We start from the raw sequence: 12,707 nt of genomic DNA, 5'->3' as shown, positions 1-12,707 counted from the left end.
TGTTTCCAACCTGCCATTTTTAAGCAAAATTTTAGAAAAGATTGTTTTTAACCAGTTAAATGATTTTATGATTTCTAATAATATTGGTGACGTATTTCAGTCAGGTTTTAGAAAAAATCACAGTACAGAGACAGCACTGGTCAAAATTGTTAGTGACCTCAGGTCCAACATGGATAAAAGATTAATCTCTGTTTTAGTCCTGTTGGACCTGAGTGCAGCTTTTGACACAGTGGATCACACAATTCTTTTAAACAGACTCCAAAACTACATTGGCATCTCTGGTACTGTTTTTAACTGGTTTAAAACATATCTGAATGGTAGGAAATTTTATGTGAGCACTGGGGAACGCTCATCAAGAACCTATGAAATGGAATGTGGCGTTCCCCAGGGCTCAATTTTAGGTCCTACACTTTTTAATCTCTATATGTTACCGTTAGGAGATGTCATCAGGAGACACAGCATTAACTTTCACAGCTATGCTGATGACACACAGCTTTACATGGCCGTGTCTCCTGATGACACAGGGCCCATTGATGCCCTTTTTAACTGCATTTTAGACGTCCAGTCCTGGATGGCAGACAACTTCTTGCAGCTCAACCAGGACAAAACTCAGGTCTTAGTCATCGGTACAGGTCCAGAGAGAGAGAAACTGGAGAACAAACTCCAGGCACTGTCTTTTAATCCCTGCAAACAAGTTAAAAATCTGGGTGTTACATTTGATTTTAATCTCAGTTTTGAATCACACATACGAGATGTTACCAAAAAGGCTTTTTATCATCTTAAGAACATCTCCAGAGTGCGCCAGTTTCTCTCTCAAGCTAATGCAGAGACTCTTATCCATGCTTTTATTACCTGCAGAATTGATTATTGTAATGCCCTCCTCTCTGGTCTTCCTAAAAAGAATATCTCACAGCTTCAGCTGCTGCAAAATTCTGCTGCACGCATGCTGACGAAGACCAGAAGGAGAGCTCACATTACACCAATTTTAAAATCTCTGCATTGGCTACCTGTATCTTTTAGAATAGATTTTAAGGTTCTTTTATTAGTTTATAAATCTCTTAATGGTCTTGGTCCTTCTTATTTATCTGATTTGCTTTTACCATATGAGCNTTTTAAAATCTCTGCATTGGCTACCTGTATGTTTTAGAATAGATTTTAAGGTTCTTTTATTAGTTTATAAATCTCTTAATGGTCTTGGTCCTTCTTATTTATCTGATTTGCTTTTACCATATGAGCCCAGTAGAGCCCTCAGGTCCTCAGGTAGTGGTCTTTTAATAGTTCCCAAAGTTAGAACCAAAACGTACGGTGAGGCATCCTTTCATTACTATGGCCCCCATCTGTGGAACAGTCTACCTGAGGACCTGAGAGCAGCACCTACTGTTCATATTTTTAAAAGCAAACTAAAGACCTACCTTTTTAGTCTGGCTTTTAGCTGATCTTTTGCTTTATTCTTCTACCCTCTCTTTAGTTTACTCTTTTAATCTTGTGTATTTTACTCCATTTTAGTCTCAGAGCTACTATCCTATGTTTTTAACACTTTTTGTTTGTTTTCTTTTATTGTTTGGTTTTAAAACAGTTTTACTTTAATCATTTTTTTTTTTTTTTTAGCATTTTATGATTTTCCTATATCTTTCTAGCTCCTGTGTTTCCCCATTTTCGTTTAAGATAGCGTTTCCTCTCCAGTCCCTATGTGTGTGAGAGAGTGTGTTTTTCTGTGTGTGTGTGTGTGTGCCCGGGGGGGGGGGGGGATTTGTATTTTATTTTGTACCCCCTGATCCTTTCCTGCTTGTGTTCTGTAATGTACAGCCAGCACTTTGTGATACATTTTATGTATGAAAAGTGCTCTATAAATAAAGTGATTGATTGATTGAATAGGTGAGTGTTTCCATCTAAATAGGTTTCCCAGTCACTCAGATCATCACACTAAGTGGGCTATACAAACTTTTGATGCAAACATTAAACAACACATCTTCACTGTCGATGTCTGAACTACCACATAAAAGGGACATTTTACAATTCTTCACATTATAAAACAAAAAAATGATTTCGTCTCTTAATTAATGTTAATGTTATTTAAAAATTTTAATTTCTTAATGAGCAACTTTTTCGAAATGATTTGAGTAATTTTTTCAGGCACTAAGTTATTTTCAGAACGTTTCTCATTATTCTGAGAGACTAACTCAATATTTTCAGATAGGGGAGACCTGGGCCAACTGTAACAACATTTTAGGTTTTCCTTAATAACTAATGTGTTTATAACACTGATGCTGCAGCAGATAAAGGTGGTCATTTTATTAACTTAAATACTGCTGGGTGGCTTATTGTAACCTGTAATAATATAACCTAGCAACAAACTTATATTATTGTACAAAAGTAATAACTAGTAACTAATAGGCCAAACTAAATCCTTAAAATAAAAGTAGTGCAATAAAAGTGTAATATTCACATCTGAGACAGTGGAGTAGATTAATAATGTAGCATAGAATGGAAATACTACTAGGTAAAGTACAAGCACCTCTAAATCTTTTTTTAGTTTTTGTGTTTCTGTGAGGGAAGCACCATCTCATGGTGACACCTTGTAATTGAATAAATGGGCGCGTTACGGTGGAATCTAGGCACACCACCAGAAAGGTGGGGGGGGATGGTATTTGGCTGGAAGTTGGCTGGAAGTTGGCAGGCATCTGGAAGGCTTTTGGATGGCGTGGGAAATTTGAAGTGGCTGCATCTGTAAAATTGATTGATTGATTGATTGAATATCCCCATAACAAAAGGAGTCCCCTGTCAGGACTTACCTGGCCTTTGATGGTGTAATCTGCAAGAATATTAAGCAGCTTGTAGAAGACTTCAAACCAGGGCAGGTAGCTGAGAGGAAAAAAACAAAACAAAACATCTAAAGCTGAGTTTTACACTGTGAGTAACAGAGTTTGGGGCTAACAGCACACCTCAGTTTTCTCTCTTAACACAGTGAGGAAAAACACATGTAGCTGTTAAAGGAAAGGCTTTGTTGGACTACCTTTAACAAGCTCATGGGAGTTACTACTTCCCTTTTCATTAAACATCTTTATGCTGTACATAGACATATATTTGCTTAATACAATCATCACCTTGCTGGCACTACAGAATACTGGTACTGTCAATGATTTTTATATTATCATTTTAATTGATTTTAACCTGTTTTTAATGACAGCAGATTGCACTAAAAGTCAGGTAAACAAAACTCTTATTCTAGGTATAATCAGGTATACTTGGCATGGGAAAAAATAAGCCAGTCGGACTGATTAATTCCTTGTATCCTTCTTACTATGTTCTGAGATATCTATGACGGACATGAATGAACATATGTGCTCAGACTAGTGCTGCACGATTTGATAAAAATGTGTGATTGCGATTTTGATGGACAATATCGCTTTTTGTGATTGCGATTACAATATAATACATAAATGGTATCATGAGTCTTCTCGCTTGATTCAATGTTTCCCCTACATTATATTAGGGGGGCACTGACCTGACCTGACCTAGTTATTGTTATGGACAGTGTGTAAATGACTATCAACAGACTGCTGTTAAGCACAGTCAAACACGGCTCTGGCACAGCAGCGCAGCAACGTACACACACTCAGCCTGTGTTGCGTTCAGGTGTTGTCACGTAAATGACAAATTCTAGCATGTGAATAGGCCATTGCACAACACAGCAGCATGTCAAGTGGGCCGAGCCTGAGCAAATTCTAGCATGTGAATAGGCCATTGCACAACACAGCAGCATGTCAAGTGGGCCGAGCCCGAGCAAAATTGCTCAATTTTTCATTTGTTATTATATAGTTTGTAAGGGAGTCCGTGATTTCCCTGCGTCTCTTTGAGGTCTTGTTGTATGGCGTGACACTTACAGATGTATGCGTTATTGTGCTTTGTTGTTGTTTTATGAGGCTCTGGTGGCTTTCAGTTGTCTCTTTGTCTTTAATGTTACTTGGCTTGACTTTCTCTCGCATGCATTCTTCCTACTTTTCTCTGTGCTGTCTCAAGTGTTGATATAGATTGGTTGTGTTGCTGCGGGACGTGCCGACTCTTAACTTTTAAAGTTTTACAACAGCACGTCTTTCTGTTCAGCTCACCGTCCCTGAATCCAAAGTATCGTCATATAATAGACTTTGAGTTTTTTTCGCCACCAACTCAGCCTGTTTTTGGTCGTGCTCATGCTCTCATGCATGCCGGGTGGTCACCTGACCATACCTGCTGCACACACCAGGATAGCTTGTGGGTGTAATGTCAATAAACTACACACACTACAGCCGAGGCAGTCACATTCGCAGGCACACACGTTCACATTTATTTACATTAAATTGCAAATCACAGCCTTTTATACGGTTATGTAATCGCACAGCCTGACATCGCGATTGCAATTGCGATCAGATTAATCATGCAGCACTCAGACCATGCATTAATAACCCTCCATGTGATGACAGATGATGTTCTCAGAGGTCCCGGGTTCCGGAAGTTTAATCAGTCTTTCTTAGGGCTGTAATATACTTGCTGCTTGATCGAACGTACGCGTACACAACGCGTACACAACGCGCCATGTCTGTGTGTTGTGTACGCAGCACTATGCAGCCAAAATGCACAATACTGGCGGTCACCACTTGGGGCAGACAACAGAAATATAACCCGGAAATCGTGAAGAATCTCATGAGAAGAAGAAGAAGGGTCTGGTCTGATCATCCGGTCGGGTCACTTTGTGCATTCGCACCAGCGCCTCTAGCGGTTATACGGATATTGCATCTCGCGCACGCTTCGCGGTACCTCGCGTTGAGATGTGCGTTCGACGCGTCAAACGAACGCAGATCACGCGTGGCAGCCATGATGCAGTCGCGTTTGCGTTGTGTGCAGCAAGTATATTACGGCCCTTAGATGATGACCTTTTTGTTTAAAAAACTAAAACTTTTATTTCTGAGTTTTTTAAGTATAATGTTGGTAGTGCCAACCCTCATCTTGTATAGGACTCATTTAAATGTTCTTTTGGGGGACACCACATTGAATATTCTTCTTGGAAACACAAGGTGTATAAAAGTAATGAAAATAAATTATTACAAGAAATAAATACTTTACGTGACAAAATTGATCAAGTTAGTCAAGCTCCCTCAGATCTTGGAAAAGACCTTGGAAAACAAACAGAAGGAGTTTGAGACTATACCACGAATAAGCCAGTGGCATTATAAATAATTCGAAAGCTACATGGATGGAGAAAGACGAGAAATGCACAGCTTATTTTTTTAAACTTATGCAAAAGAATCAAACAAGAAAAAATGTGACTAGGTTGGTGACTAAGAATTATTAGAGGATTATCATCCATCCATCCATCCATCCATATATGCAACGGCTTATCCTCTTGAGTGTTGCGGGGGGCCGGAGCCTATCCTTGACATTGGGCGAGAGGCAGGGTACACCCTGGACTGGTCGCCAGAATATCGCAGGGCTAACACATAGAGACAGAGAACCATTCACACTCACATTCACACCTACGGACAATTTAGAGTCACCAATTAACCTAAATTAACCGGAAAACCCATGCTGACACATGCAAACTCCGCACAGAAGGGCTCCCTCCTGGGATCGAACCAGGGACCCTCTTGCTGTGAGGCGACAGTGCTAACCACCACACCAACGTGCCACCGGTATTATCATCACCAGAGGAAATTTTAGAGGAAGGAAAATCCTTTTTTCAAAATGTTTATACTTTGGAGACACGTGGTGCAGCAAACAAGATGAACTTGAAAAGCTTGTCACCATGCACAAGTTAATTTTAACTTTTTATATTCTAAAACACGTGATTGAAGTGACTGCTCACTCTAAGTACTTAAATGGTCAGGGCAAAGAATTATGTGAAAATAACGGCACAAAGAATGGCAACTTCGAAATACTTCAAGAATCCAAGCCGCATGCCTACACGGACAAGCCCGCACATAAGATGAAAACACAGGTAGCTCATATCCTGCCACCCAGAAACAGTCCAATAATCTTGAGAAATTGTTTGCAGAAGTGAGTAAAATGAGTAACACTGCAAAGCGTTGCAGCTGACATCGCTAAAATAAAACAAACAACGGCAGAGTTGAAAATGACGTTGACGGCTATGCAGGGGCGGCTAGGGGAGGCGGAGGCTCATATTGCCCACCTGGAGGAGACCTCAGAGTCGCTAGTGAATGACAGCGGGAGCCGTGAAAAACACATGGACGCCTTGTGGTACAGAGTGCAAGTCCTCAAAAACCACAGCAGGCGGACCAATGTGAGACTGGTGGGACGTATGGTATCATTACATCCAGTAATGTGCAATAAACACATTTTAATTAATAAATGAGGCTAAACCTGGCAAAACTGGAGAAAACCTTGAGAAACATTGTAATGCACACAAAATCCATGGGGTTTTCTGCCCTCTACAGTCAAATTTGGGATATAACAGTCCTGTGTGCAGTCCATTTCAGAATATATGTAAAAACTTATTTAGAACAGTCAGTCAGTCTCAGTGTGCCTTGCTTCCTGTCTTATCAGCATGGACCTTATTCAGGAGCAATTCCAGCTACCAAAGCACCACAGAAAAACTGCAGACCACAGAAAAACTGCAAACACACACACACAGAGAGGGAGGGGGAGAAAGACAGAGAGACTTATAAAATAGAAGCTTACCAAACAAGTCATCATCATCATTAATATCTATCATTCCCTGTCATCAATAAGCTTGTCATTAAGTCACACTGAATATTTGTTACTAGGTCAACATATCTTTTTTTATTGGCATGGGATTTGTGGTGCTGTTTTCCGTTGGCCACGATTCCTCTGATGTCCGGCTCCATCTCCATCCTTGCGATACAAAGGACAGCATGTAGATGGCCATCTGTCAGCCTGGATCTCAGCTTGGATTTGTTGATGGCCATGGTGGAGAAGGTCTTCTCACAAATGTATGTGCTTCCGAATAAAGAGACCATTCTGATAGCATGCTGGCGAAGTGCAGGGTATGTGGATGGGGAAAGTCCTTTGTAGAACTCGATGAGATTCTTGTCACGATATGCTGCTCTGGCCTTGGAGCTCTCCTGCAGGTCGATGAGCTCAAACTGCATTTCTGCAGGCTCTTCCTCAGGGACATGAGAAAGGATTTTGGAAGAGGTTGAATGACTTCTCGTGGTCCCTGAAGTCGGTGAAGCGGTGGTCAAATTCCTCTCTGAGTTTTTTTTGAGGTTATGGTTCTTGTCTGAACGCAGGTGACATAAAACGTGGCGCCCATCTGTGTCTGTGTCATCTACGAGCGCCTTGCAGGCGGGAAAATGGGTTAGATCTCCCTGTTTGAGCTGTCCCTGCAGCAGTTCAAGTTTTCGCTGGAAAGCTTTGACGTTGTCAAATAGTGTGGAAATGAGCTTCCCACGGCCCTGCAGCTTCACATTGAGATCGCTGAGACAAGTATTCAGGTCAACAAGGAGAGCTAGGTCACAGAGCCATTTAGTGTCACTTAACTGTGTCACATCTTGTCCTTTTGACTCCGTGAACTCTCTTATTTCTTTCCCCAGGTTAAAAAAAACGCTTCAGTGTGGCATCTCTGCTCAGCCACCTGACGGCAGTGAAGTATATGACGTCACCAAAATCTGCCTCTGATTGCTCCAAAAAAGTCTTGAATTGGCGGTGATTCAGACCTCTGGACTTGAGGAAATTAACTGTCTTTACAACAATGTCCATGACATGTTTCATTTCAAGCGTTTGAGCAGCGAGGGCTTCTTGGTGTATTATGCAGTGATATTTGATTAGTTTCTCACCTCCGTTGTTGGCCACTTTCTCAGAGAGCAGCGACACGGCACCTGTCTTTCTCCCGACCATTGCCGGTGCTCCATCTGTTGTGACACCGACCATAGACGGCAACTTCACATTGTATGCATCGAGACTGTGACACACAGCATCACAAATGTCGACTCCCCTTGTTCTGTTTTTGATACTCTCCAAGCTTAGCAGCTCCTTGCCTATTTCAAAGTTCTCCGTGACTGTTCGGATGAAAATCAGCAATTGCGCTGTGTCGGAAATGTCTGTGCTTTGATCCAGTGCGATGGAAAAGGCTCCCTTTCCCAGGCCCTCCACACATTGTCCCAGTTGCTCTTTGAGATCGTTGGCCAGATCTTCGATTCATCGTGTCACCGTGTCATTCGACAAACTTATGTCATGGAGCTTTGTTTTTTGCTCCGGGCATACAATGTCGGCCACTTTCAAAATGCAGTCTTGCACAAATTCTCCGTCACTGAACAGCTTGCTCCACCTGGCTATTTCTTGAGCTACCACGTAGCTAGCCTGTGTTACAGCTTCACCGGATTTGGCTAGATTTGTGAAAACTGACTGCTGTGCAGTGTAGCCTCTTTTAAGTTGTTCAAGCTTACTGGTGCGCTCCTCGCCGGTGAATTTGTTGTAGGTTTTATGATTGGTATCATAATGGCGTTTTATGTTGAAGTCCTTGAGCATTATATTAACCTGCTTGCAGATCAGGCACACGACTTTATCCGACCCGCGAGGTACGACAAATTAAGCATTTGTCCACTTATCTTGAAACCGCCTTTTCTCCTCGCCGACACAACGTTTTTTTCTCGAGGGGCCCGGCTCCAGCTCCTGCTCCGACTCTATCTTCACAGGGGTGGTCACGGTCTCTTCCCCGCGGCAGAGTGAGGCAGTAGATGCCGTCAGCATCCCAGTGGTGAAAAAAAAACAAAAAACATTGCACCGTGGACCTCTGGGAGTGAGGTCAAGTGAGGTTTAAACCACACATGTAATTACCACTTATTCCTATAGATGCCGCTAAAAACTAACAACTGTAATTCATTGCGGTTGGCCCGGGGGCCGCACTTTGAGAACCTATGCTCTAGAGGGACACGTCAAGGGATCCTTAGGTCCATTATTGTTTATTATTTCTTTTAGAGATATTAGCAGTTGCTATTAGGGCACACCCTGGCATCAGAGGAGTCAAGGGAGAGGATAAAGAACATAAGCTTTTACTTTACGCGGACAACTATTAGCAGTGATATCTGGAGTCCCTCCCACATCTAATGGACGCCATTCAATCATCTTCAAAACTATCAGGCTATACTATAAATTGGAATAAATCTGAAGCAATACCTCTTTCCAAATTTCTCTCCCTTTTATGGTGGATAATTTCAACTTTAAGTGGGTTCACAAAGGTTTGAAATACCTTGGCATTAAACTCTCTCAGGATGTAGGTGAAATAGCAATGCTAAATTTTAACCCATAAGTACAAAGGATTAGACTTAATTTACAAAAATGGGACAAGATCAAACTCACACTATGGGGAAAAATTAGCATTATAAAAATGATAGTGGCTTCCCAATTACAATGATGCTCCCAATAAAAATACCAGCTATTACATTTAAACAATTTGATGACATAATAAAACAATTTCTGTGGAGTAAAAAAAGAACCAGGATCAAACTGACTAAGTTATGTGCCCACAGGGAGCGGGGAGGGTTGGGACTTCCCGATCCAAGACTGTACCACTATCTTTTGAAATGGCTAAAATAGCAAAATATTGGGATGATGCAGTAGATAAAGCAGCCTGGATGAACACTGAATACAAGGTGTACTCACCATTTAATCCTATCACTGCTTTATCTTAAACAACAAGTAATAATACAAACCCAGCCCTTCTCCATTCAAGAGATATGTGGATTAAAGTCTATAAAATGTTAAAAGTAACACATAATTTACAAAGATACTCTTCACTGTAGCACAACCCCGCAATCTGTGTTGGAAAAAATACTGTTGGAGGAAGCAGTGGCATTCCCACGGGTTATGCACCATTGGTGATTTATTTGAGGATGGCTTATTTCTTTCATACAGTTATCTGGTTGAGCGATTTGATTTGGTAGGAAAAGGGCAATTTAGGAAGAAATTACAGATAAGAAGTCGTATTATGTCAAAGTCTTACAATAAAACTGATAACATAATTGTAAACTACCTCAAATTACTGCTGGAAAACCACAAGGTTTCACAATCTTATAAAGTAATTAACTCCTTTCTGTGTGATGTCTTTTAATGTGAAATTGACTTGGCAATGTGAAATTGACTTGGCAAAGGGACCTTCTATTATATTCGATTCTATTCTATATACTCTATTAATCCCCCTGAGGGGAAATTCAGTTTTTTCACTCCATTGTCATTAACACACAGGTCCTAAAGACACACATGCACGAACAGGACCTATACATGCACAAAGTGGAGAGATGTAAGAGTGAGGGGGGGGTTCAGTGCCTTGCTCAAGGGCACCTCGGCAGTGCCCAGGAGGTGGACTGGCACCTCTCCAGCCACCAGTCCACACTTCATATTTGGTCCGGACGGGGACTTGAACAGGTGACCCTCTGTTCCCAACCCAAGTCCCTAAGAACTGAGCTACTGCCACCTCCCTTGGGGAAGATATTGATGATGACAGATGGTCTAAAACTGTGTCAGGATATGGTGTGAAAGAAGCCAGGGGAAAGCTCACACAAATAAAAGGTACTGCATAGATATTATCATACGCTGTTACAACTCTACAGAATGAAGTTGTTAAATAACAATAGCTGTGTTGTAACTGCAGGGAAAATGAAACTCCCTCTTGTGGTTCATTTGAGTAGTGTAGGCTGTAGATTTTGTATTTCCTGTCAGATCCACAGAAGAAGAAGTTAGACAGGAAGTGATGTTTTCTTGTTGTCAGTTCAAGGTTGGCCATATTGGTTCCATGAGGCCTATACAATCCCTTTATGTACCTTCCTTTAGATGGCACCATCCGTAAGTTTTACAGTGTTAAGAGTGTTTTTGTTTGTATCAAGTAACTATTTTGATTTTTGTTTTGGGTCCATTTCATATTTTAAGTATTCAAGCTAACTTTCAGCTTATGGTGACATGCCTACAGCTAATTACAGCCAATACTTACCTTTGTTTACTCAATGTATATAAGTTTATTACCTATAATACTTACCTTTTGCACTTAATTCTTTATACTAGGCAATAGATTTAAATACTTACCTTAGTCATACATATCCTGAGCTAATTTCTACTTACCTTTTTAATTACCTGTATGTTATCCTGGTAACTGAAAAAGAAGAACTAAATTGTTCTTACCAACTTAAACGTATTTATTACTCACCTGCCTTTCTGTAAATGACCTTATACCTGATGTTTGGTGTTTGTATTTTCAGTTTCACACTTTGCCATATAAAAGCCTGCCAAATACAACACTTGACTATTCCTTGGAGGAAATAGTATGGTTAAGAGTTTAGCTGACTGCTGATCTCAACATAGGCTCACAGAGAGCACGCTGAGGGAGAACAGTACAGTGAAAGGATGCCCACTCATTAAAAGAAGGTGACCTGGATTCTGACTGAGGTCTTGACCACAAGTTAGATCAGGCTAGCCACTGAACTCTGTATTGACAAGCAGTCATACTTATCATCTTATCATCATCATGGATGAAGATGAAACCAAAGTGAGTGCACAAAAGAATAGTATAGACCAGAGCAACTTGCAAGATGATGCAGAGAGTGGGTCTATCACAGGCCATTCTATCAAGTAATCACGTACAGCTCACTCATCCAGATCATCTTGTTCAGCCCGCTCATCTTATGCATTGAGAGCTAGCATAGCAGCGGTAAAGGCATGAGACCAAAGCAGCCCAAGCTCAAATGAAAGAAAAAAGAGCTTATGCACAAAAAGAGATGGAGCTAAAATTGGAGAAGGTTCGTTTAGAAACAAGATTGGACATACTTCAAAAGGAAAAGGAGGTTAGTGCAGCATTGGTGAAAGCAGAGCTTATGGAAGCTGCTGCTGCAGAAATATAAATGCATGGAAGTCTAAGAGACCTAAAGGCCATTCACCCTCAGCCTCAGTCTCCTTGCAGCAGAAAGTTAGTGAATATATTTCATTTCATTTAACCTTTATTTAAATCTTGAGGAATCACTGAGGGCGAGCCCTCATTTACAATGATGTCGAGAGCACAACAAACAACAATTAAAAATCACAAAGAACGAGCAAATAACAACAGACCGAACACCTTTAAAAACAGTTACATTCAAAAGTACAGTAGTTGGTAATCATAGTTTTAAACTGGCCTATAGTAACCACTGTGTTGAGTTTGAGTGTACGTTGCAAGATGTTCCAGGAAGATGCTGCAGAAGAACTAAAAGCAGTTTTACCAAATTCAGTGTTAGTGCGGGGAACATCGAGCATTAAGCAATCAGTTGAATGTGTAGAATAATTACTATGCGACCAGTTCAATAAAGTGCTGAGGTATGGTGGCATGCTGCCGTTCAAAACTTTATAAATGAAAAGTAGCCAGTGCATATCTCTTCGCACAGATAAAGGTGCCCATCCCACCTTATCATATAAGACACAGTGATGGGTGGAGTAACTGGAACCGGTAACGAATCTGAGTGCAGAGTGATAGATTGAGTCCAATGAAGTGAGAGTGGAGGCAGAAGCATGTTTATAGATAACATCACCATAATCCAGAACTGATAAAAATACAACCTCAATGATCTGTTTCCTACAAAGTAAAGGGAAATTTAATTTGTGTCTATATAAGTATCCGATTTTGTGTTTTAGTTTACTTGCCAGTATGTCAATATGGAGTTTAAATGTTAGTTTCTGATCCAACCAGATGCCCAGATACTTACAGTTGTGCTCATAAGTTTACATACCCTGGC

The 12,707-nt window shown here is 40.8% G+C and overlaps 1 protein-coding gene across 5 annotated transcripts in view; it reads right to left on the bottom strand.

Moving 5' to 3' along the window:
- dennd1a (DENN/MADD domain containing 1A) overlaps window positions 1–12,707 on the bottom strand; it is a 218,242-nt gene that overhangs the window by 109,945 nt on the left and 95,590 nt on the right. For all 5 annotated transcript variants that reach the window (XM_050052661.1, XM_050052664.1, XM_050052663.1 and 2 more), the window contains exon 6: window positions 2,793–2,862. In XM_050052661.1, coding sequence (XP_049908618.1) covers window positions 2,793–2,862 — 70 coding nt within the window. The remainder of the gene's footprint in view (window positions 1–2,792; window positions 2,863–12,707) is intronic.

This window comes from Epinephelus moara, chromosome 9 (genome assembly GCF_006386435.1).
Source record: "Epinephelus moara isolate mb chromosome 9, YSFRI_EMoa_1.0, whole genome shotgun sequence".
In the NCBI taxonomy this organism is placed as follows: domain Eukaryota; kingdom Metazoa; phylum Chordata; class Actinopteri; order Perciformes; family Serranidae; genus Epinephelus; species Epinephelus moara.
The sequence above is the reverse complement of the archived record's forward strand: the minus strand, read 5'-3'. Positions and strand labels throughout refer to the sequence as shown.